We start from the raw sequence: 27,367 nt of genomic DNA, 5'->3' as shown, positions 1-27,367 counted from the left end.
CAAGATGGGCTTGCAAGCCTGCAAATCCAATCTCAGTGCGGTACTGAGCTGGCCGCGTATTTACGGTAGTGTGAAAGCAGATTCGGCGCTTAGCTAGCCGCGCATTTACATCCGCGTAGTACAATACACTCAACACTAATTACACTCCCCTCTATTGGCACACCGGGTGACTACTATACTGGGCTTACTAAGTGCTGAATTGCCGACTATACGTGTGAACGTAACCGGCTGTGTAAACGCCGTATTTTGGTGAATTTGGTACCAGTGAAGTACGGTATTACACAAGCGCCGTATCTAGTGTGAACACGGCTAATGTAATTTACATGTACAATCATGCAATCATTTCTAAATAGCATATCAAGGTCATCCATTCGATTTAAGAAAAAGCTTTTTTTCCCGAATATTGCGCAATTTTCAAGGATGGATTTTCTGTAGCTTAAATAAAAATATTCCTCCCAAAAACCAATTCAACTAAAGATTTCACAGAAATCGATCTTGAAATACAAATTTAAATCTTAAAATAAAACCCGGAAGTATAACAGTAGACGATACCGTGGGCTCATGTGAACACCTGCTAATTTCTCCCGCTAAGCCAATCATAGAAGAGACTTTGCTTTCTGTTAGGCTTTATAAAACTGATATTTTTGCGTTTAGATTTTCATGAAAAACCTACTGTTATGCTGAAGCCTTTTTCAAAATCTGGCTTCCTAGGAATTGGAAAATGGATAATGCTTGAATGCATGATTTGTATGAATACATGCTCAGTTGCACAGTGAAAAAGCCTTTCATCTGGAAACTATGTCATGTAAGTACTATGCCATCAGTATATTAATAGGCTCAGCCTAGAACTGGCCTAAAAATTTATAGAAGTCTTGATCTAAAGTAATGTCAAAATTGCAAATCCACGTAAACTGGCTCTTGGCAATTTGAATAGTTCTTACCAGCTGAAAATTATAAAGTGCTAGTTCGAAACGAATATTCAATGAATTACTTTTTTATCAACTGGCAAAGTGGCCATATTTGACCAGTTTTGATCACATCAACCGATCATGCCCAAATGTCTAACTAACATTACTTAACTCAATGAATATGTTAAGCGGCTGTCAGCGGCTCGCCGGTATTTACCGTTGCATACACAAAGCCGCTAAGAGCGGCTTTCATGATGTCACAAATGTAAACACTGCCTACGTTTGAACTACACGTGATTTTAACCAATCAGAATACAAGTACACAATATTATCATAAATTATGTAAGGGAATTCCATGGAATCCCGTACGCAACGCGTCATAGACACTAATAAGATAAAAACCCACTATTTACAGATTAAAAGAATTTAAAAACAAGAATTTATTTATTCAATCTAAAATATATATAAGACACGACGTTTCGATCTCACCCTAGAGATCATCGTCACTTGAATAAATAAATTCTTGTTTTTAAATTCTTTTAATCTGTAGATAGTGGGTTTTATCTTATTATCCTTTCACCACATTTGAGTGTGGTTATCGTTCTGCGTCATAGACACTATTGATCATGCGAAGTACCAGAGGGGGAATCCCTTGTTAACCAAAATGGCGGAAATTCCGTATGCTGCGCGAGATTTTTAATTTGGGTATTCCGGAGTTAATGAGTTAAGCACGATAATTTCGATTTTTACAAACTATAGCTACACCAGCAACACGCCTCGGCCGGCATGTGAAAGCTCTACAAATATTGCTCAGGTCGACTGACAACCCGATCATCTTTTCGGAACAGTCTGCAATTTTTGCATCGGGAAACTTTTTTGAAACTTTTACGAGTTTATTTACGACCGCAATGGATTGATCGTAGGCCCATCGTAAGCCGAAACCGCATGGATAGAATGAGTTCGAATTCTACGATCAGATCGTCGTCAAAGAGTTATGCATCACATGACCTTTAGACTCGCCGATGACCGAGTCGTAGTCGACCCGAGTGCTCTTACGGCGTTGCAACAAACGAATCGGCAATCAGCGGTCACGTGTTTACTACCAATGTTCTTATGGCGAGATGATCGGGACATAACACGACCTGAGCTTAGCTTAAGTTTCGAGGAAACTTGATCCAAAACTGTACAATCTAGAGCAGGAAACATAGGTGCAAAACACCTGCCTCACCCAAAATGGCTGTGGTGACTATCTTGGGCAAGTCAAAAACAATGGAGGATATCCAACTCCCATCAAGAATCCATAGGCCTAAACCAATTAATGGGAAAAGTGGGTCAAAACTCTAAAATGTACATATAAGGAATGAGCTCTTCCTCAACGCCCGCATGGATGGAAGGATGGATGATGGCGACATCAGTACCCCTCAGGGCCTACTGGCCAAGAAGTTAAAATCAGAAATCTCTTCCCCGGCTATTTGTCACTGGAAAATATTTCTTCTCCATCGCTAAAATATTGAGCTAGCAATCAGGCTAGCCTATAGTAGCAACATGTCACAGGAGAGCTCTGTAGCACCTCCAGAGGGCATATGTGAGACAACAGACTTGGCTGAATCATACCAGATGCCTCTTACCATTACATCAATGGTGCTTAACCCTTTCAATACCACATAGTGTCTCCGCTGCTGTACCGGAGGGAATTTAGGGGTTTATAGGGGTATATTTGAGGCTTCATAGAATAGTTACCAAGGTATCTGACACAGAAAAATTATATAGCATGTTGTTGATAACTTTTGGGCCAACAAAGTAGACATAAATAATGTGGGTATAAGTGAACTTGAGGTCAAGGTCACATACTCAAAGATGTCCGCCATGAAATTCATGAAAAAGTTTAAGATAACTGCTGTTTCCCAGCAAGATGCACTGATCTATTCAATTCCAACTGATATTGTATGCCATATATCCTTACTTTATGTAGTAAAAATTTCAAAGCAATAGAACAACAAACAAGAGGCCCACGGGCCTTATACCTTCATGACGCAGTAGAAGAAGAATGATTCAGTATTCAAAGTTTTACAGAAAGATTTACATTGTAACGATGTAACAAGTTTTAAAATAGTTAAGATGGTATAGGCTATGTGGCGATAATGTTCATTTTCTGTTAATATATCCTGAAAATCTATGAAAAGCTGCCCCAAAGATCACACTACATGAAAAAATGCATCAAGAATTGGTGTAGGCATCATGCTGAAAAGAAATCCAAGATGGATGGCAACTCAATAAGGGGTAGACATTTCACCTACCAAAATTCTTACACTTAGTATCATGAAAATGCATCAAGAATTGCAGGCCGTTTCGTGCTAGAAATTCAAGATGGCTGACCTGTTACCGAAAATTGTTACCTATGTATTTGACACTGATAAATTATATACCATGGTGTTGACAACCTTTGTGCTTACAAATAAGACAAATAATTTGGATATATGTGACCTTAAGATTGGCAGTTTCTTGTTCTTCATTATTGTTATTGGTGTCCGTTGCCATGACAACCGTATCAACAGGGTCTAAAAATTGTCACTGATTTCTTTCATTTTCATCATCAAAATCATTGTCGGCACTATAAACCTATTTCTGACTAAGTCTCATCATCTGAACTGCTGCTGTCACTCAATTTGTTCACTACCAAATTCAAAGTCACCAGCATCATCCTACGAGCTACTGAACCGTTTCATCCAGCCAAATTGTTTTTTTCCTGACTGTTGCCATCTTGGATTTTATGCAGATGGCAGCACCAGCTGATAGTGATAGATATGCCCTTCTGGAAGAAGGGTTAAGCGATACCGTATCACATACGATACGGGTATGCAAGCTTGCCATACGGTAGTGGTATTGTAAGGGTTGAGTCTTTGTCAAAATAGTTTGGTTATAGAAAATTATGTTTAATCTTTAATCTCATTATCATCGATGGGGGCTCTTATTCTACCTTGAATCGCTAAAATAATTAGGGAAAACTTAGATATAGCTCAAGAGTAGAACTTACCTGTAAATCTATTGAATTTGAACTTAATTGGTTAACGTTAGGCAAAGATCCACCACGGTAAGCCCCTAAATTCTGTGTTATATGTAACTGTTGTTGTTTTGGAAAAATTCCCTAAAAATGAAAAACAATTCAAAGCAAATAAAGCAAGAAATTAACAGTTTGACTCGCAGGTAGAAAAATTTAACGAATGAACTGCCTCAAAGCGACGCTATCGTCACATCAAGATCCGAATCAATGATAAATTCACACAGAGTATGCATGCATTTATGATACTTCCTTCCTTTCCAAAACCAATGTAAATGTCTAATGTTGAAACTAAAATGCAATCTATGTTGGTAGAATGATTTTGGGTTTTTTCGTCTTTTGAAAAGGCTGTGATGGCACTTAGCAGTACCCCATCATATACTGTGAAGGATGTATAATGATGACAAGTGAACGGCTAAGAAAAATTGATATTTTGTTCTAATTTCTGAGGAGCATATAAGTTGATCCGGCCAGCCGCCTATCTACACTGTTCATCATCTTTTTCATGATCCATTTCATTCTCCCCCACCAGGTATTCAAACCTGATGACATCGAGATTCGCCACATTACAAAACCCAGCAACACTAGAGCGACGTGCATAGCTTAGAATTGATGTCATTATCAGCCAATCAAATATCCTGTTTTATACTTTAGCCCAGGTTTTTCCATTTATAGTTCTTCCGTGAAAATTGCCTCAACGATTATACAACAAGCAATGTGATTGGTGCTACAAGTTTTCGTGCAGCCAACCTGTGCATGTATCTGCACATCCCGTCTTGTGTGTTTCGTGCCACGGTCGAGTCTAGCCATCAGGTTCTAATCCCTACCGAGGGAGGATAGATCAATCTAGCCATAACAAACCCGGGAGTTATAGAAATGAACCGATTATAAATCACATTACAGTTTACAAAATAATCTGGCTGATTAGGAGAAACAAGGTATCAGTTTTTTTTAGCCTTAGATGCAAAAACAATCACCCCCTCATGACACTTATAGAGAGGAACCAATGCTCAACAGTTTACTATCTTAGCTCGTTATTACAGTTTCAACAGTATCAACCGGTGGCTGTAGTAATGAGCTTAGAATGAACGAAACAGATGTTAGGTGAATTTGGTAATAAATTCACCTAATGTCTGCATTTTGTAGAGTGGAACCTCGTTACAACGAAATTCACAGGAAAATCTGTTCGTTATTACCGAAAGTTTGTTAAATAATTAAATTCTCGTACTTGGGACACAATTTTACATTCGTAATATACAATGAAATGTTGTATCCGCATTTGTTATAACTCTAACCAACTTTTGAGCAACTGCCCACTGATGTTGAAAACTTCCAAATGACGACTAACACTAAGTAAATTACATGTACTTGGAACAAATCAGGATTCAAAATAGCGACATAATAAGTCAAAATTCAAGATAATAAGTCAAAATTCGAGATAATAAGTCGAAATTCAAGATAATAAGTCGAAATCATAAGTCGAAATTCTGAAAAAATTATCTCGTATATCACCTAGGAGCTTCCATTGAAGGCTTATACCTACGACACTATTCAAAGCATGAGCTAAGGACTAAGCCTCTATCCGAATTTCCAGTTGATAACCTCTTTTCCATGTAAGATGTGGATATTTTGCCAATATGGCATTATTCTAGTATACATTATTTTGCCCATAAGCCTCCACTCAAGCTTCATTAAAAATTCATTTTTAATAACTGTCAGAATAAGGGTCCGAGTAAGATTAAACGGCTAGGATAAGGGTTGGGTTAAGAGCTAAAAATAATTGAAACTTTTGAGTTCCAGCAGCCTAGGTCTGATAGCCTAATATGACTAGTGTAAAAACGCAGCATGGGTACACAATAGGCCAAGGTGGTAGGTAGGTTCAAATCCAGATATTTCTCTTTGATGCTTTCTTGAATTTCAAGTACAGCACCTTAGCGCACATGTGCAATGTCAGTAACCTATACACAAAATCGTCTAATACTAGGATAGTCTAATATACTAGGATAATGCCATACTTAGCAAAGTATCCACCTCTATCAAATCAGATATTGTTTAACGACTACAATTTCAGCCCCGAGTTTCATGGATCAAATTACAAATAGACATCAGGGAGTGATGGAAAATGTGGCTCAGAAAATCCAGGATTCGAACCCGGGCCAGCATTTAGCTAGCGCAGCAATTTACCACTGGCACTATGCCATCGAGGCTCGCTGAATGTTTTAACTAGAGCCTAACACTAAAACGTAACCCTACAATAAAACAAAACCCTCTTCTCACTTTAACCCTCTTCATCCCAACCCTAATCCTACTACTAACAGGACGACATAATAACGTATAAATCGCACGATCACGTGATTGAAAAAAAGAACTATCAAAACTTAATAAAAAACCCGAATTTTCTGTTTCACACTAAAAACCATTTTCAAGGAGTAACAATTACTCCTTGAAAATGGTTTTTAGTGTAAAATCGGGTTTTTAATAAATTCTAATAGTTTCGATTTTTAAAAAACTTTTTCAATCACATGATTGTGGGATTTAAAAATTGAAAGTTTTATCGCGTTAATGATTACTAATGCTGCTTCTGCACAATATCCACTTTCTTACAAATAATCTTAACCCTCTTGTAACCGGATTAATTTTCAACAATGTACCACTCAGACAGGGACTTATTTCTCATAATTGCAGTATCAATAGGAGTCATTTTCAAATGGCTACAACTCCTTGTCTCTGACAGATATAGCTTTTGTGTGTTTGAACGTTTGTCAGGGATTACAATAACCTTTCGAATGATGAAAACATTTTCAGTATAGGCTGTAGTTGGCCTACTCGGGGGGTCATTATAGATTTTTTACTCACTTCCACTTCCAAGATCATCATCGGCAATAGGGCCTATAGGCAAATGACAGTCATTGCAAACAGAGGCAAAGACGTCTCTACACCTAACAGCCATTTCAACCAATATAACGGTACAAAAGTTATGATAAAGCTCAACCGAAGTAATAAACATATGACAACATGTGTCGATTCATATCCTTTTGGAAGTGGTTATTTTGCCGGATCCAGTTACGGTCCACAAAAAGTAATTTTACCGTATATCATCATTTACTACCAATTATCAATTTTGAACGATTTCATTACTATGTTTCTTTTCATTCATCACCTCACACGAGTGGGTAATTAATGTAGGCCTATCGAATACATTTGTGTAAGTAGACGCGCACGTGAGCATTATAGAACTGCCTATATGTGCGTATATAGGTAACGATACATGTATATTCACGATAGGTAAAACACAATATCCGTGTTGACGCGATGAGGAGAGAATCCCACAATGATAATAAAAAGTCCGAAAATGAAACTTCGAGATAGTAGTTTATTCAACGTTTCGACTATATCCTAATAGTCATCTTCAGGAATAATGAGATACTACAGAAATTATGAGATATATATATACAATCCAGGGACAAAGAGACTAATTCAAGTAATCAGAGATGATACAAACTAAAGGAAAATTAACGTAGAAACAGTTACACGCTAAAATAGATTAAAGGGAAGCAAACTAAGGGGTGATTATAAACAACAATAGTGAGTATAAATATAAATGAAACTTAAAGTCAGTAGTAAAAAGAAAGACAAACTAAGGGGCACTTAAATTAAAACAAAGGTGAATACAAGTTAAGTCAGAGACGAAATTGATGAGAGAACAAATAACAAATAATCAAAGGGGAAATCAAGTGTTGAGTTTAACCAGTTTACAGAGGAATTTTGATATAAGTTTATTATGGGGTGAAAAACCATTATTAAGGTTTACAACGTTGTTCGAATTTTCAATAATTAATGCAGATTCCAAAAATGTCTTCTAGTTTTATCGCTGCAAGGGTAAACTAATTCAGCATTAGCAAAATCAAAATTGTGTGAAGTCTGAAAAACATGACTAGCAACTCCGCTTTCAGGTTTAAAGTTTTTTACATCTAATTTATGCTCTTTTATGCGTTGATTAAGATTCCGACCTGTTTCTCCTATATATACTTTGTCGCAAACTTTACAAGGTATTTTATAAATTCCACAGTTTAGGGATTCGGTTTTCGGTTTGTTGTTAATCAATATGTTACTAAGTTTATTATTGTATTTAAAGATGAGTTGTTTATTTAGTGACCGAAGAGAAACTTTAGAATTCTCGAGGAAAGGTACATACGGTACAATGATAGGCTGTTTATCGGTAGCCAACGTAGGAGTTCTAAGGTTGTTATTTCTAAAATGCGTAGTACGAGCTTTAAGTAGAGCTTTTTTCAATAGGAAATCGGGGTAGGCAAGTTTTTTGAGAGATTGGTTAATATGGTGAATTTCATCGGGTAGAAATGAGGGGTCGCAAATTCTCAAAGCGCGAAGAAATAATCCTTGAGCTAAACCGAGTTTAATATCCGGAGAAGTAAAAGAGAAGTAATGGAGGTAGGATTCAGCGTTGGTAGGTTTCCTATAAACCGCGAATTTCAAAAAGGATCCACAGTTAAAAATCAAAACATCCAGAAAAGGTATTTTACTATTAGATTCCCATTCATACGTAAAAGCCAGAGACGGGTAAAGGGAGTTTAAATATATAAGAAAGTTATCAACATTGAAGTCAAAGGGAACCAAAGCCAGAACATCGTCAACATATCTGAGCCAGATTTTAGGGTGAATATCAGTGTAGGTATCAGAGTAGGGGGGTTGAAAAATTCAAATTTTATGTGTACGTAATAAATGAATGATCCCTTACTCAAAATCAGCCAATCAGAGATGATAAACGGTAAAATAACTTTTTTTGGACCGCAACTGGATCCGGCAAAATAACCACTTCCCATCATTTTTTCCCAAAATTCTTGAATTGCAACATAATATATACTTAGTTTGTCTTTCTTTTTACTACTGACTTTAAGTTTCATTTATATTTATACTCACTATTGTTGTTTATAATCACCCCTTAGTTTGCTTCCCTTTAATCTATTTTAGCGTGTAACTGTTTCTACGTTAATTTTCCTTTAGTTTGTATCATCTCTGATTACTTGAATTAGTCTCTTTGTCTCTGGATTGTATATATATCTCATAATTTCTGTAGTATCTCATTATTCCTGAAGATGACTATTAGGATATAGTCGAAACGTTGAAATAAACTACTATCTCGAAGTTTCATTTTCGGACTTTTTATTATCATTGTGGGATTCTCTCCTCATCGATACATGTATATGGCTGCTGTGTGTATTAGTAGTCACCTGAGTGGCTCTACCCATCAAGGATCCAAACTCACCCGTCAAGGGATTCAAACGCATTAAGCTAAAAGCCGTTACTCGAACCCCTTGACCTCACGAGTCGTTAAGGGTCGTTACTAGCCAACCAGAATCCGGTCGTACCAATTACAGCGCTTGTAACAAACTACATCAGGCTTCTGTTGGTTTTCCCGTTAAATGAGCGAACGTTTTACCGAACAAGGAAGTGTTTCGCATGTCGATAGATGATGTCATGCGCCAAAGCGCCAGAAATGAAATCATGTCATGAGGCCAGGGGGCTGGTGGAAGCGAGTTTGTGGAGCGATACCGGACCCCTGGTAAGCGAGGACGCCTGAGTGAGTCTACATAAGCTATATCACAGTGACTCAGTGATGATAGTATACACAGCACTCTCACATCGGCTCATGTGTGTTCTCAGGCTCTTACATTGTCAATTAAGATGACAACCTAATTGACAAATCAGTGAATTAAAATCTTTGATGAAGGACCTCGGCTTATTGAGCAAAGCTTTATGAAATCCATGTATTTTAGGCTAAATGACTGCCCTCGGGCCGTACACATCAGTGAACAGCTCACTAGATGTCACTTAGGGGTCATTCATTTATTACGTAGGCATTAGGGGAGGGGGGAGGGGTCAGTGCAATTGCGTACTGTAATGCTTAATGTATATGATAAAATGGCCGATTTTGCGTACAGAGGGGGAGGGGGGTTGAAAAATTCAAATTTTATGCGTACGTAATAAATGAATGATCCCTTACTCAAAATCAGCCAATCAGAGATGATAAACGGTAAAATAACTTTTTTTGGACCGCAACTGGATCCGGCAAAATAACCACTTCCCATCATTTTTTCCCAAAATTCTTGAATTGCAACATAATATTTTGGCAGTAGTTATTTTACCGGATCCGGTCACTGACTTCTGAACGATATTTTGCCGGATATTGTCTCTAATTGGCTGATGAGGTGCGTGACTCGAAGGAAGTGTGGAGAACAGAGTTTGAGAAATTAGAGCGGATAGAGCGAGACTCGAACCCGGGCCAGTAAATTACAAACGCAGGGTCATCCCAATAGACCACCGAGGTCGCTGAAAAACCACTCGAATGTTTTAACTTCATAGGCCTATAGCTTCACCTTACCCTAACCCTATCCCTAGTTGTGAAACGGAACCCTCTGGACCCTCTTCTCACCCTCTTGACACTAACCCTATCGAAACCCTAACCCTAAACCCAATAAAATGACTTTATTGTTACATAATATATGGATCCGGCAAAATAGCGTTCAGAAGTCGGTGACCGGATCCGGCTAGATAATCACTTCCTAATATTTTAGCAACTGTAGGCCTATCATGACATTGATCATTCTCAGGCATGTCAAGTATTGTAGAATAGGCCTACTAGAATGCTAACTAATTTTGCTGAGGGATTGAGCTCACAAATTTGCAAGATCGAGTTTGAGTGATGGATAGGCCTATCCGGTGCTCGCAAAATTGAGCAAAGGAGCAATAGGGTTAATTGTTCAATTTTGATTTTTGGAAATGAACACGCTCCAGTCCATCCTCCCCCAGCAGGGACTTGAACCTGATGGCATCGAGATTGCCATGGTCTGAGCAATCTGATTGGTGCCGCAAGTTTTCGTGCGGCAAAGCTGCGCATGTACCTGCGCACCTGGTCTAGTGTGGAAGGGGTTCGTGCCTGAGTAGCGATGCCATCAGGTTCGAATACCTGCAGTGGGAGGATGGCTCCGGTCGTGAGCACTGTTAGGTAGCTGGGAGGGGTTCAGGCTAGTATCTAGCAGTTGTTGGCCAAAAACAAACCTGTACGTCGTCTGGTATTCAGACTAGGGTCGAGGTGTAAGAAAGCGCAGGTGAGAAGGGGCGTAAGTGGACAAGGGCGACACCGTCGCTGCATTTTATAATGCATTAGTAAATGAGAGCACTTTATAAAGGAACAAACTCATTTCTAACTATTCCATTGACAATCAGGTTGAACAGGCCAATCTCTAGTCAATCAATAAAATATTTACATCGTCGACATCACCCCAAATTCGTTTCGTTTGTAAACGAATTGATTGCCAGAGATGGATAGATTATTACAGTTATTACCGGGATGTTTGTATTTGGGACTCGCATACGAGTCGCTCCAGAAACCTCTCTCATTATTGCCTCAAAAGCAGCCGTTTCCTCGGCTTGCTTCTGATTGTGAAGGGCTATTTTTTCGCTAAACTTTCTCGGGTTAGACATGATGGCTTCTCTTCCTGTCTTGTTATGATTCTCGCTTCGTGGGGGAGCGGTTTACGACCAATCGGCAGCCCGCAATCGAACGCGGTTGATATACTCATTTTACGATAGGTAGCGCATGGGTCGGTCGTGTCACACACAGGAGTAGACACGTAACCTTTGCGTCTTTCGGACCTGAACCAATTAACTTAATCCAGATCGTATAAATACTATATTTTACACATATTTATGCAAGCGAAAGCATTAATGTCTGGATTAAATCGAATACGGATTAAGTTGATCTGGATTAGGCTAACCGGGCCCATTTTCATGAGGAAGTTTAAGTCTTCATTGAAGAATTGTTTCCCTTTTTCAGTATATAATTGATAAATTCATATTGTCAATGAAGAAATGATTCAAACTTGATATGAACTTGAACTTTTTCCAGATACTGGACCCTTTCACAATAGAGATGGAAAAGTGTTTCTTTATTGTTGGTTTCTTCAATGCACAATAATTAAGGGGTCATTCATTTATTACGTACGCAATAGGGGAGAGGGTCTGCAATTGCATGATGTAATGCTTAATGTATATGAAAGAACTGCCGATTTGCGTACAGAGGGGGAGGGGGGTTTGAAAAATTCAAATTTTATGCGTACGTAATAAATGAATGAAAAGTAAACTCTCATGAAATTAGACATTGCACTGCCCAAAACGACGCTTAATCATTATACGAAAGATAAGATAGAAATGATGATCAGAACGAATTTATTTTGCAACAAAAAATTACATTTAAATTTCACTAGTAAATCTTTGTCTTCCATTTGATTCTGTGTACAGTTTTCTCAAGTCCATGTTCTTTTTGTATTCACTGAAATACGCAAAAAGATGCCACTATCACATAAATTAGACCACAAAACTAAATGGACAATTGGTGTAATAAAGAAATTCATTCAACAACTTTACCTTCCTGAGTTCGTCATTATTGATGAAACAATAAATATTGCACCCTAATGCATCTCCGATGGTAGGTACCTCAATAGTCTTCTTTGCCTCCAATCCCATGTTCTGAAATAAAAATTTACAACCGAATGATGCCTCCGATTGCCACATTCTCTATTAATCAATCATGAACCTATCATCAATCTCTGTGCATACCTTATTTGATAACAATTTGATATTCCAAATTGTAGCCTGGATGTCAATCAACCAATCAGACATACAAAATCCTAATTAACAAAGAAAATTGCTAAAATTAAAACGTCTCAAAAAATTGTTCAACAAACTTTCCATTTCATGTATTCTTATACTTTGTGCGAAGGTTTGTCGAAGATGTATTATTTTTAAGATATAACTTACATAATGAAATGTATTCTTAATGCCTAAATCTGAGCAATATCAGACACAGCCCAAGCATACTAGTGTATTTCTTATTACAATGCATTAGATTTTAACAATAGATATGACCCAATACAAAATAAAATATCAGAACGACTTCCCCTTTATGGATTAGATGTAAAAAACCTCAAATCTACAGAATACAATATCCAAGAAGTCAATATTCGCAATAAATTGTTGTTTCTTACCACTCTCACAAACTGAGGCTCTCTTGACGATAGCTTGAATGAACCTACACCAGAAACAATCAACAAATTAAGTGAAAGTATTACGCCCAAATGAACTAAGAAATCAATCTACAGACATCATCCCAACGAACATTACTGCCATTACCATATTGAATAACACATGGCAACATACCAGCATTCAATTGAATCATGTCCATAACTACCTTCAGCTAAATTTGTACAGTCAAGCGCACTTAAGTCAGATTTCGGATACGTTGTATGGCAATTGAGTGAACTATTATCTCATTCAATTATGCCTATAAATATCAACAGCGGAGTCCATAAATAAGTCAGATTTTTGGACATTAAGCGGCTGCTCCTTTTATAGTCCTGATGTTCAGTATCCATTCATTTCTTTGAATTCAAGTCGCATCATTCCGTAATTTCATGTTTTGATGGGGTTTTTTTACACCCACAACCCGTTAAGCGCCACGCAGGGCATTAAAAGCGGGTTCGATGTTTCTTTTTCCCAATGGGGGGGAGAGACCAAGAGAAGAAACATCCTCAACTACACCCCCAAGCCAATAAAACGCCATCTATATCAGATCCAAAATGCGACATAAGCAGTAACCCAATGCTGCCCAGATGGGATTAGATACCTCAAGATTCGTCGATTTGAGAAACAGGGTAATAAAACTGTTTGAAGGTTTGGAAAATAAATTTTGAGGCGAGCAATCTGCAAAATGAAGGATAGCAATTCAAAGGCATTCATCATTTTGAATCAAATGTTAATGGCGCAATAAATTCATCTCAATTTAATTTTCAAAATCCTGCAATAAATGAAATTAACCTTCACAACTTAACTTCATTCAAAACCATAGCATATCACAAAAAGATTCACATTTTGCTCAAATTAAAGGAGTTTCAAGCACCTTTAAAAGCATTTTCTGTTCAATCAACTCCCACTTCAAAATCCATCAATTTAAGCTCTCTAAATAAGAACATTTTTTCCATGGACACCCTGTATATGAAGCAACAAATGGCAATATTTTGGATCAAGATTTCACTGGTCGCATACACAGATTATCGTTTCCATTAGATCCAACTTAAGCGGGCTTGACTGACTTACTGGGTACTTAACCCACCAGCACTTTTAAGAGCACCCTGAAATGTATTCATTTGTCTTCGAAGCAACCCAAAATGCCCTGGAAAATCAATCTGTGTTGTACTATAAACCGCTGCAACCATCAATTGGGATATATCAGAACAAAGTTTGGGATATCCCTGATCCCTATTGTTTCATGTCCAGTTAAGACTTTTATGTACAAAAAATCATGGCAGCGACCAGGATGAGGAGGAATTCACAAACACTATCAAAAGTTCTGGCTGACGTTAGTAATTAAGCGGCCTCCTTCACAACATGAATGTAACTTGGATCGTTATGAAAATGGTACTGGAAAAAATCTGACTATTCGAACGATTCACTGATTTTCCTACAGATTTAAACACCCAGAGTGCTAAAGGTTTTAATCGCCATTGAAACAGCTACACAGCACAGGAATGCCTGGAAACCTCATACGTATGACCATATGACTGAAGGTAAGGAATAATTCTGAGAAGACTGATAGTTCTACGAAAAGGATTTTTGCCAGGATCTGAAATCATAATAAATCCTGCAATAAATGGAAGAAACTTTCACAACTTCACTCCATTCAAAACCACAGCATATCAAAAGACTTATTAATCGTACTTCAGTAATCCACAGTAGTCCTGGAGTTGATGTGTACAGACCAAAAACTACCCTCCCCCCCCCAATCTTATATAGTTTGCAAATTCAAAAGTTTCACCGATTCAAAGCGATACAAGAATACTTGAAATCTCACAAATAGTGATTCCACTGATATAACAAAGAATCAGACAAATTTAAAAAAAAAAAAACTTTTACAATCATTTACCTCTTAAACGATGAATTCCGCAGAGACAAACCTTAAAAAAAGTCTGAAAACCAAATCTTCTTCACCATAAATGCTAGACAAGCTTAACTGGCCCTCAATAAACTCAGCAAAAATTCAAATAGCTGAAATAAAATCTATAATGTCTCCGACGTTTTCAGCATCTGACAAAATAACATACGAAAAAAATACAAAACATTTAACAAATCCCGAACAAACCCATAGATAAAGCGATATCTCTCAGAGAAGAAGAGATTGAGATGAGAGATCAATGTAAAATCCCCAGACAAGTCAAGAGAAGAATTATTTTGACCGGAAGAAAAGTTTCAGAAAAATGAATTTTATACTTTACCAAAATCAGTTTGCAGCTTTAAATTCTTATACCTTCTTCGTTTCACATCTTGATGAAACTCACAATCGAATGGAGCAAATCAAAGAAAATTCTCTTTTTTCGTCTTTCAGATAAATGAAATTCATCAATGAAAACCGCTCACAGCAAATCTCAGAATTCACTCGCCCACATCACTTGTCGCTCTCAGAAATCCATAGATTACATTTCTTATTCATTAGCATCATTCATAAAAACAATGAAAAATCTGAGCAGGAAATTTGCGCATAAAATTCTCGATGAAAAAGCCAATCTTTCAAAACATGAACGGTTCATTTTTCACGCAAGCGAAGTCATCGGTCAATTTATCAGCTTAAATCCTTAAATCCAAGAGATATTCTCATCTAAAAAGTGAACCTCAACAGCAAATATCTGAGCGATGGACAAACATCTCAAATTTTGATCTAATCGGAAATTTATTACACAATGATCATAATGACAACGATAAATCAGCCCCTGTTAATATCGGTATTTCTGAAAAAGTTCAAGTTCGAAAAGATTTTGGAATTCGATTCTTTGTAGTAGAATGAGCAGAGGGCCCATAGCCACGAATAAAAACGCTATAAAAATAAATGCGAAAATCACGGGTCCTTCGTAAATATAAAACAATGAGAGATGAAAAGCGCCCCATATCTGCGATGAATGTGCGAAACCGTCCCCTCTAAACAGCGTTTCTATGATAGTGATTTTAAATTCTATGACAACAGCGAATTATCCAATCATATATAAATATATATATATATATATATATATATATATATATATATATATATACACAAGCCGGTACGTTTTCAAATCCTCGACGACGAATAAAAGAAGAAACAACATTAAGCACGAGTCCACGAATTCCACGAAAACCGAAGTCCGACAATCCGAGAAACCTTGAAAACCAAAGTCGATACAATAAGATATGGTGCGACCGCGGATAATTCGTACCGTTGTTTATTCATCCAAACGAACTTTAATGGCGCGTCCTTCGATTCTGCTTCCATCCATCAAATCTAAAAAAATATCAGTCAAGGAGAAATGCAGCGACATCATATTACGCAGACCAAAGTATTCTCAAAATTTTCAGACGCCAGCTGTTTAACACAGTAGACCCGCATCCTCTCAGATACATTCAAGTCGAATTATCTCAACATTCAAACACAAATCTTAGAATCATCGCAACAGAATGTAAATTAAATTCCATTACCCCGGTATCTTATACTCTGGTCACTCCAATGTTCAAAATGATTCAAGTTAGGATGTAAATTGTTGAATAAACCAGCATAATATCTGAGATCTCAAATAAATAACTAATACTTCTACACATAAAGGATACTGACAGCACGAATAGCTTCTTTCGATGTAGCAAATCGAATTATTCCAATTCCGCGAGATTTTCCATTCTCAGTCTTGATTTCAGCATATTTCACTTCGCCGCAGTCACAGAAACGCTCCCGTAAATTCTGCCACGTGTATGTATAGGGTAACTATAGATAAAGACCGTACAATAATGGTACAACAATACACCGATGATGCAATTTAAAATCATCATTCTTATTTTTAATAGTGTAAAGGCCGGTGGTTTTCTTGGAATTATTTCGAGCTGCCAAAGGAAATTAACGCTTGGGAAACCCCCAAAAAACTAGCAGGAAAGGGCTGATGACAAAATTGCTAGCTTTGTATCTATACTACGCTAAGTATCAATCTGCAGGGTAAAACGATTTCATCGCGAATTGGTTACGTTTTTTCAGATCGCCCAGGGACACTACAGCCAGCCTGTAGGCTACAGTTATCACGTAGCTACAGTAGCTACTTGATAACTATTAATGTGCTTCTTTGTGAAAACTGATGCCAATTGTTGACTCACACCATTCCTACGTTCATATCTTATGTAACAAAGACTCGTGGGCTTGCAGGAACAAGTATTTCAGATCGATTTCATAAATTTCCCTCTGATGTCAAATATAGTTGAATTGGAACTTTTTTGCCGAATGAAATTGAATTCTCAGACCAGCTACTTCAAGTTTGCTTAATACAACAACTAATAAGCCTGCATACTCAATGTTTCCTAAACTCCAGCTATGCCATCTTTGGAGCCTTTTACGATACTATAACCCAAAATTATGAGTCATGGAGACTAACAAAGTTAAAATGACATTATTAGCAATAAACATTGACAATAACATAGTTCATCTGTGAAACCCATCATAAAATAGACAATATTTTTACATGCTCAGTTTTGTACTAACAAAATGGATGGCTCTTGGGTGCGCTTTTCCATCATTCGGGGGTTTTTCACTAAATACGTCAAGAACATTCTTATGTTGAATGAATCTAACTAAACAGTTTCTATTTTGTCCCAACCAGCAGAGTGTAAAAATAAGATTCCAATATTTCTATGAAACTTTTGAGAGAGATTGGTTTGAATGATTTGAGTGCAATTCCCATAGTGATTAATGACATAGCCGACCAGCAGTTGATACACCCAGGGCTGGCTAAAATATTCAGCCAAGGTACGGCTATACAGAATACATTTTCTTGAGTTTGGACTGTATATCAGGTGAACAAATAACTTATACTTACATCTCTGACGATGATGGTCGTATTTTCTCTGTTCAGTCCTCCACCACCGCCTAGGTTACCTCTCATGTTTCCCATACCTCCGGATAATCCCATATTCATACTATTCATCGCCGCTCCGCTACCGAGTAACCCATCCATGTTACCCATTCCGCCCGAGCCATAACCGCTGCCCATACTGCCGCCGAGTCCCGATCCCATACCTGAACCCAACGATCCCATTCCGGATCCCATACCGGACCCAGCTCCGAGAGAACTGCCCAGCGACAGCCCTGATGACATGTTGTTCATATTGAGTAAACTAGGATTCATACCCATATCACTGATACTGGGCATTCCTAACATACTATTACTGCCCATTCCTCCGAGACTGCTCGAATTCATTGGTAAATTATTCATTCCCATTCCAGGCATTCCCATATTCATTGCGCCAAGACCCATATTTCCTCCGGTTCCCATGCCTACAAATAAATAACCAAATATTAAGTCAACATATTTTTCATGATTACATGTTAATATTTTGTCACAAATTGCCAATATTTATGGTTGAATATCATTTAGTTATGTCGACAATAAATTTACCAAATATTTTGACAGAAGTAAATAGCATTGTGCCAAAATTCCAGAATTTGCTTTTGTTAAAGCGGGTCCTTTGGCTAGAGGGTGGGCTATAAAGTTAGGTTTTAAGTAGCTTCCATAGTATATACTAAATTTCTACTTACCCATACCCATACCGATGTTATCCATATTCATATTCATACTGTTACTCATAGTATTCAAGCTACCTATGTAAATAAGCACACATACATTGTATCGCACCGCAACACACTAAGTTCATATTTGTTATATTCAAGATACTGCACTCACTTGAAATATCATTGGGATCATTGATTGGAGCACCACCTATACCGAGACCTTTACCGACTCCCTGCAAACCGCTGGGTAATTCTTGCTTTTTAGGACGAGCTTCTTTATCCATTTTTACAGCCATCGCGCGATCAAATAGCGTTTGACCATTAAACATAGCTGGTTTAAATCAATTAAGTAAACAAACTGGATATCTGAGGGTTTCAGGGCAAAGTTTCTTTCAGAAGAAGCCTTTTTCATGGGATTTACGATGTAGCACTTTAAATTCCACTGGCACGCACAATCTTGATCAGAAACTAAAGGTCCACAGACACACCGTGCCCACTTAATTGATAATCTAACAAATGCTTGCTAATATTCAATGCCCCTTGGTGAATGAATGCGGTAATCAATTGCCTTGGAACTAACCACAATCATAAAGCATAGAATGAGCTAAAAATTTCAACGATTGTGGTTTAACCGCAACAAAATATACGCACCATAGATACCTACACATAGAAATACCATGCTATACCACTACGAAATACGAAATATCACCTCAGAAGTTTATTTTGAAAACCCATAGGGCATAATATCCCCTACTCGGGAGTAACGAAAGAGCGATCACAGAAGTATCCATGATGGGCGATCATAACGTTAGCGCCCAAAAGAAAATGCCCTACCTTCTATAACTTATTCAATGAAGCATGTGAAAATTGCAAATTTGCAATCATCTTGCAGTACGAAACACGATGTTCATAGAGAGTTAAGAATTAAGTGTATTCATTATGTTAAGGATACAGATAGCCTGAACCGCTTGAACTGGGTGATCAAATTCAACACTTCCGAATCCTCGACTATTTCCATCCTTGTCCTTTTTTATCTCGGCTTTCACTGTTTTACCAGCCATTTTGAAAATCTCTTCCAATTTTTTGTCATCCACTTTATAATCCAACTGTAAATATCACAGGAAAAATTGTTATCAGCAATTGTTGGAAGAACTGAACTCGTTAAACCAAGGTCCCTTTTGATCAGTCATTCCAGAATTCAAGGAGTTTTCAAGGAGATAATTTCAAATTTCGAGGAGCGTATGTATCACTTTCATATCCCAATTACAGTACTCAGCTCTAAATCGGTACTGTTTATTTTGGTAAACCATTAATTCAGTGGTATCTGCATGTATAAGGCCTTTGACTGCTAACTAGGCTTAAAACCTAAAAATTTTCTGATTGCCAATTTCTCCAAATTCAAGGTTATACAAGGACCTGGAAAAGTATCTTTGGTTTAGAAGGAGATTTCAAGGAATCGTTGGGACCCTGTAAACAGTTTGTTAAGCTAAACGTTCCATGAGACTGTAAAATTTCCAGAATTTAACAAATGAGTTAATTCTTACTTCACTAATACTGAATACTTACATTCGCTACGAATACAGTATTAACCAAGGGACCTTCAATATTCAACTGTTTTAATATTTGTGGATTGATTCCGTGCGTATTCAGTGGCTGAGTTGAATCCGTGTCCATCAATGGACGACGTTCCATTCGACTGGATCTTGAGGATCGGTCATCTCCGCGACGACCCTTTTCTGATCGATCAAACCTTCGTCTATCCGCTGGAGTTTCCTGAAAATTAAAGTGCACACCATCTTTTCAAGATATTCCAGCCCCTGCAAATTATTGCCTCAACCCATACATAACTAGGGGTCCTGAGACACCATGCCTACTTGGCAAGAGGAAATGCTCAACAATGCGACTAATTCAATATTCAATGCCGCCAGTTACCTTAAAAACCAAAACCATAGAACATGTCATGAGCTTCAACTTACAAAATATGCATTGGTACCAATATAAACAAAGCAATTCGATACTACGTATCTTTGTCCCCCACGATAGCCAGTAGGGAATGAATGACCCCCGAAGACACTAATCTTTTGTATAGAAAAATTATGAGTGTATCCAGGGATAACCATACTATGAAATATCATTTTTCTGCTATGAATGGTTATTTAAGAATTGAGTTTACAGGGTTTTAGGCAAAAGACGTCTACCAACCTTGACCTTTGACCCTAGAACTCCAAAATCACCAATGCACATCCTCTCCCCAGGGGTAATCATACTATGAAATAGCATTGTTCTGTTATCAATGGTTCTTCTTGGATCGTGTTTACAAGGTTTCATATGAATGATATCTAGTGACCTTGACCTTTTTCCTCAAAATCAATAGGGCACATCCTCTCCCTAGGGGTAATCATGCGATGTAATATCATTGTATTGCTATCAACAGTTCTTTCTGAATCACATTCACGACACAAGGTTTCACATGAATGACCTGAAGTGACCTTGACATTTGATCCTTGGAGCCCAGAATCAATAGGGCACATCCTCTCCCTAGGGCTAATCATACTACATAATATCATGGTCCTGCTATCAACGGTTCTTCTTGAATGACGTTCACAAGGTTTCACATGAATGACCTGTAGTGACCTTGACCTTTGGTACTTGGACCCAAAAATCAATAGGGCACATCCTCTCCCTAGGGGTAATCATACTACGTAATATCATGGTCCTGCTATCAACGGTTCTTGAATCACGTTTTACATGAATGACCTGTAGTGACCTTGACCTTTGGTCCTTTGACCCCAAAATCAATAGGGCACATCCTCTCCCTAGGGGTAATCATACTGTGTAATATCATAGTCCTGCGATCAACGGTTCTTCTTGAATCGCGTTCACAAGCTCATGCGGATGGACGGAGGCGGATACAAAGTCCCCCGTTCGCTGCCTACGCAATAATACAATAAGCTTGTTTGTTTATTTGTTTGTTCTTTTGTTTGTTCTGACTTAACGTCGCTTGATCTTGGTTTCTTAAGCCTAACCCTATTGGATTATTCATTTAACCACCCGACGCACACTGTAAGCAGCCAGTAGGACTCGAAACCCACTTGTCACACTTAGGTATATGATTCAATATTCAACTCCCCTGGTGGCAAGAACAATAGAGTGATCCCATGAAATGCTTTCGATGACTGATAATCAATTAACAAGACTATACATTCAAGTTAAAACCTGCTCATATTATTTTCTTCCACCTAGAATTTAGGACTGATGACATTAAGATAGCCGCCAATTATGTGATAATTGACTGATCCCGAAAACCCACCTGCCCAAAAAAAACCCATAACAAATTCCAATGACAAGTGGCAAGCTACAGGTTTAAGAATTCAGACCAAAAAGGTCACTAGATGGCCATCATATGTCCAGTGGCAGTCTAACCAATTTTTCTTACGCTGATGGGTACTCGAGGCATCTCTGCCATCCCACCGAGACATGGCGCCTCCTGCAGTCTGTTTACGAAACTAATTATTCTGTAATCATATTTTAAACCCCCCCCCCCCAATTTCGCTATTCAGGGGACAGTACTGCCCTCATTATGTGGCTACGAACCGTCTCCTAATCCTCAAATTGATGTCTCATTTATCCATGTAACTACCACCAATTTTGATGAACCTATACCTTGCAAAGAATTTATCCTAGGTTCTTCTGGATGACCTTGGGATCTCTGACCTTGAAGTCAGACCCTAAAGGTAACCCCCAAAGTTTGAAAACTTGGTACCATTCGAAAGTTTGTGAAAAGAGCGTTCATAAAATACATACAATATTGGGTTATCCCTCATATCTTCTGAGTTATTATGTTTTCCCCTTGCAAGGTCCAAAATCACTAACAGGGCAAAAAATACTTCAAGCCAGTTAAGGGTTAAGCATGGTTTTACCCTTATCGAACTAAATGGAAACCAAAAAATTTGAATCTTGCTCAATTATAGATCAAATAAAACCCTCAGGTCCTACATATTAATCAAAGTGTATTTTCACAAACATTAGGCCTGCAATAAGTCAGAATTAATTCCCGGATACTGAATTATCTTGAGAAATTACTGTTAATACGAACCTCCCTGACAACAATTAATCGTCCTTTTAATTCCTTCCTGTGAAGATTTTCAATGGCTTTTTTACACGTTTCAACATCTCGGAATTCTGCTGCCCTAGAAATATAAATTCAACTGTCAGAAAAAGTCCACAAGTGAAAAACTAAAAACCAAACTTTTCTAGAAAAACCTACGCGCAGCCTGTGGATTTCCCTTTTTCATCATAGACTTCAACGTAAGCATCACCAACTGAATAGCACAAATAAAATAGTTCAGTTAGTTGTAAGATTAAGAAATCAATTAAATTTCAAGAACATGCAAAAACATGCATCAGGCTATAGAACTAACTTACCTTCTTGTTTGCACAAATCTTTTAAATCCTGCCAGGAAACATCATATGGTAGATTACAAATAAACGCTCTGCGCGTACGAACTTCTTTAGCTTCGCCTCCACTATCTGTGCCACGGTCTCTATCCCTATCCCGACTGCGTCCTCCACCACGTCTTCTGTCTCTTCGATCATTCGGCGAGCTGGAACATTTACAAATAATCACCGTCACCCGTTACTTCACCTTTATCCGAATTGTTCAACCTCTCCAATGTCTGGAACTAATTTTCTAATTACGATATGTCTACTCCAATTCCGAGGAGAAAATGGAATTAAATATCAATTTGAATTTATCAGCAGTGAGTTGTCCAAGGCACTCGGATTAATTAAATCAAGACTATTCCATCAAAAGAAAAGTCCATTTCAGAAGCCTTGAAACGTTAGTTGTGACCAAAATTTCTAAGAAAAGGCACAATGAAACATGCTGTGGAACGGTTATGACATACTTCATTAGTTTCTAATGATTTCAGTATTTTTTCAAATTTTGCTCAACTGTTAACCTTTTGAATATGCCCTGGATTCCACCATTATTTCAAACAATTCAGGTTAACCCACTGCCCCTCCTCTTCAGAATGTTGTTACTAATACGGGCTCAGCAAAGGCAGTTCCGTAATGTCCTACCAATCAGATTGCTTCCGTTGGCTGTGTGATGGGATCTTCATTTCACAAGTTGAACCACAACCTTTATGTCCATTTCAACTTATTTAATACAGGTGTCAGTGAAAGACCATCCTCCCCGGCAGGGATTTAAACCTGATGGCATCGAGAGTGGCCAGGGTACGAAACCCTGCCACACTAGCCAGAGTGCACAGCTTAGTCGATGTCATTATTAGCCAATCCTGTTTTATTTTAGGTTCGCAACTTAGATAAAGGTCCAATGGCCCTGTGGCTCACCATTTAATGCATATATTGTCAAAAATATTATACTAAATATAAATTAATTTGGATTGAAGATGTGAGGCTGACAATATAAGCGCCTGCGGATGTGTTAGAGTTCTGTGTATATTGCCGAGTCAGCTATATATATATATATATATATATATATATATATATATGTATATATATAGCTATAGCTATATATAGACTCGCTCAGGTGATAACTAACACACACAGCCATACTGTAACCTATATTCGCACACATGCGGCTGACTGCTGACGCGCGTATATACAAATGTACTAGCGACGCAGTATTAGATTGACCGTAATTTCACAAGTCAGAATACATCCATCCACAAAATGTCAAAAATATACAAACATATACGGACTTTTTTTTCTAGAAATAAAAAAAATACCGGCTATGATTTTTTTCTTAAATGACTTGGAAGACCTACTACGAACCCTGTCATTGGTATCGTCATACTTGCTAGTTCAGAATTGCAACTGAATTGAATAGCGTACTCGCTTATATTCGTATCAACGAACAAATTATAAGCAAACGTACGATACCTTATCGAATAAAATGTTCGCCATTTTGTCTTGGGTTTTACATTAGGCTTTCCCAATTACCGGTACATCAGAGGCGCCGAAATTCCCGGAATTTCCCGTATATCCCACAAACAGCCAATCACATTCATTGTAGCTCAGGTTACAAGGTCAACTCAAATAAATAGAAGCCAGGAAATTTAGGGGGTTTATAAAGTGAGGGCCTGTAGGTCGAAAAGTACAATGAGATCAGTCGAACTAAAAACGGCGACACTTCCAGGAAGGATTGAACTTTTATATATTTCAATTGCAAGCATAAAAATTGTCATATATAAAAACGTGCCATTACTTAGTGCTAAAAAGCAGGGTTTTTGCGTGTTTTTCAAGAATAAGTCCCCTAAAAACAACTCGATCACTATGAAATTTTTGTGGGCTCGAGAACTCATTAAGCCAAACCATGAAACCAAAAATCAACACAATCGGTTCAACAGCCAATGTTTGTGCCTTGTTTACACACCGGTACTCTATTCATTTTCAATGAAAACTGCTTCATCAGACCGTTTGCATAGGCAAACCTACGGTTCGCCAAAAATTCAAAGAAAGTGCGGAGAACAGAGTTAGAGAGAATAGGAGCATAGAGCGGGATTCCAACCCAAATCAGCATTTTGCTAGTCTAACGCTTTTCCACAAGACCACCGAGCTCACTGCAGTTCAGACGTAAGTTTTCACTAAATATAGTTTCACCTTACCCTAATCCTATCCCTAGGAGTTAAACGGACCCAAAACCTCACCCTAACCCTATCGAAACCTAGTCGTCGTTCCACAAACAACGTCTGCAGGGTTTCCAGTGGTAAGGCTAGGATAAAAAGAAGTACTAAGAAGGACTTTTTCGACAATTTTACACCCAAAAGGAGGGACTTGTGGACTCGGAAAGAAGTACTTTCCAGTAAAAGGAGGGCCCATGAAGCATTTTTGCAGTACCTTGGCCGGAATACTCGTCATGTAGACCAATCGAACATGTCAGGGTAATCTATAACACTTTCCTTGAATCTTACTGACAATTGAATTACCAGGTCCGACTAAGAAAATACTTCAACAGTTGAATTCGCGACAAAATTGCGCACAAAAAGTACATAAAAATCAAATGTGGAAGGACTTTTTTTATCAAGAGGAAGGACTTTAAGTCAAAAAGAAGGACAAAGATGATGCTTGTCCAAAAATTTTTCCAAAAGAAGGACTTGGCAGGACCGGTGGAAACCCTAGATTAGGGCTAGAGTGCTCATATAAGGTTAATTTTCTCCCTCATTGAGGGACGAGGCTTTGAGCGTCTATTTCACCCCTTAAAACACCATCAACTTACCTCAAACTGACTGTTCTGAGATGGAAGTTAACTATTGTTTGTGCATAAATTTGTAATCCGAAGTAGCTTTTGACGGTCGAAGTAACTCAAAATGTATGCCTAGTCGCCTCAAAAAATAGTTGAAGTGAAGCAACATAACAAATATGGCGGCTTTTCGTGTTGCATGATGGGAGTGATGTAAATTACGGATTCGGACTTGAACTTGGACTGACATTGATGGCAATGCATATATTAATTTTGTTTCAAATTCTTAAGGTAATTTGACCAAAATTGAAACATATTGAATTCTCACTATATTCATTTAGTTAATCTAATTTTATTAATCTAATTGATCATTTGCAAACAATTTTCAAAATTTTAGGAACCAAGGACTAACACTCAGAATTTGAGGGATTTTGTACCATCAAAAATTGATTTTGGAATTTGAGGAATATGAGGGGCTGTAGGAATCATGTAACAGGAGTTAACCTCTATATGATACTTTAGCGTCAGACGTTGTAGGGTAACAATGACTGGTATTCAGACTAATAATCGAAACCCTAACCCCAAAATACAATGATTTTATTGTTTTATTTCATTAGTTTATCTTATTAAATATAGCCATTGGCAAAATAGCGTTTCATTGAATAATGCCGCATTGGCAAAAATATCCACTGCGTATTTACTTTGACGATGCGATTTTTACGATTTTACGCCAATTCCCGGTTTCAAAGCCTATCTAAATAAAATCTATCAGAGGTTCAACTTCAGAATTATCCAACTTAAGAGGATATAAGAACTTTTACGGTGTCATATTCTGTTGAATTATTTTGCCATTATTTTTTCTACTTACCGAGACCTGGAACGTTTTGGTGACCTAGATCTTTCAGTCCGTCTATAAAGACATAAACAAGAGAAGGTAAATTTGAGGCTTAAAATTGCCATTTTCTAAAATGAGACTCAGTCATTTTCCCTAAAACTTTGATAGAATAGTTTTGCTTAATCAACTTTAATTGCAGACTAGCAAAGGATGACCACACAAGCACTGGATGATGACCGATTTGAGACCGCTAGGAGCTTCGGACGAAGAGTGAAGAAAAACCAATCTCTACTCGTCGTGACTAATAAAACGTCAATTGCATTAGTTTTTTCCCGTAGGAATAGGTTAAAATCAATTATCAATTTAAGCTCAACATTTTGAAGAGTAACTTACCCAACACCTGGTTCATTCCAACCACCATCTGCCCCATTATTGTAGTCATAATTTGCCATACCGGCTCCGTTGTTTGTACCTGTCGCCATCTTTACAGAAGCTTTTAGTAGACTGGTTGCCAGTGTGTAATGTGCGAATGCGAATGCAGGTGGCGCAGAATTGGACAGGCGACCAGTCTAACAGCGAAATAGATGCCATAGTATTTTTTCCTAGATAATAACTGGGCATTATCGGGGTGGAACCAACCAGGCAGGGAGGTCCAGGCAGGGACTTGTGAGACTTTTAACAAATGCATTTTTTTGTTTGTGTCCTTTTCATT

General features: G+C 37.9%; 2 protein-coding genes across 4 annotated transcripts in view; both read right to left on the bottom strand.

The window, feature by feature from the left end:
- The window catches only part of LOC141906271 (uncharacterized), a 51,609-nt gene extending 40,131 nt beyond the window's left edge, over positions 1-11,478 (bottom strand). The window contains exons 1-2 of the mRNA XM_074795515.1: positions 11,332-11,478; positions 3,943-4,053 (exon numbers count right to left, since the gene is read on the bottom strand). Coding sequence (XP_074651616.1) covers positions 3,943-4,053; positions 11,332-11,469 — 249 coding nt within the window. The 5' untranslated portion in view covers positions 11,470-11,478. The remainder of the gene's footprint in view (positions 1-3,942; positions 4,054-11,331) is intronic.
- A 968-nt stretch (positions 11,479-12,446) lies between these two features.
- LOC141905492 (myelin expression factor 2-like) lies at positions 12,447-27,149 on the bottom strand. 3 transcript variants are annotated; one of them, XR_012619263.1, is made up of 14 exons: positions 27,049-27,149; positions 26,689-26,730; positions 23,039-23,217; positions 22,881-22,935; positions 22,710-22,803; positions 20,180-20,386; positions 19,566-19,719; positions 18,786-18,944; positions 18,641-18,703; positions 17,922-18,379; positions 16,675-16,825; positions 16,287-16,351; positions 12,604-12,674; positions 12,447-12,513 (listed from the first exon to the last, which is right to left on the bottom strand). XR_012619263.1 is itself a non-coding variant. In XM_074794360.1 (13 exons), the coding sequence occupies exons 1-12, from the start codon at positions 27,135-27,137 to the stop codon at positions 16,293-16,295; spliced, it is 1,710 nt and encodes a 569-aa protein (XP_074650461.1). In that variant the 5' UTR covers positions 27,138-27,149; the 3' UTR covers positions 13,057-13,075; positions 16,287-16,292. The 3 variants fall into 3 exon arrangements, 2 of the variants coding, with proteins under 2 accessions (XP_074650461.1, XP_074650460.1); XM_074794360.1 differs by lacking the exons at positions 12,447-12,513; positions 12,604-12,674 and adding an exon at positions 13,057-13,075; XM_074794359.1 differs by lacking the exons at positions 12,447-12,513; positions 12,604-12,674 and having other exon boundaries at positions 16,121-16,351.
- Between the last annotated feature and the right edge of the window lie 218 nt (positions 27,150-27,367).

Source organism: Tubulanus polymorphus, chromosome 5 (genome assembly GCF_964204645.1).
Source record: "Tubulanus polymorphus chromosome 5, tnTubPoly1.2, whole genome shotgun sequence".
NCBI classification, from domain to species: domain Eukaryota; kingdom Metazoa; phylum Nemertea; class Palaeonemertea; order Tubulaniformes; family Tubulanidae; genus Tubulanus; species Tubulanus polymorphus.
Note: the sequence above shows the minus strand (reverse complement) of the source record. Positions and strands in the feature narration are given on the sequence as shown.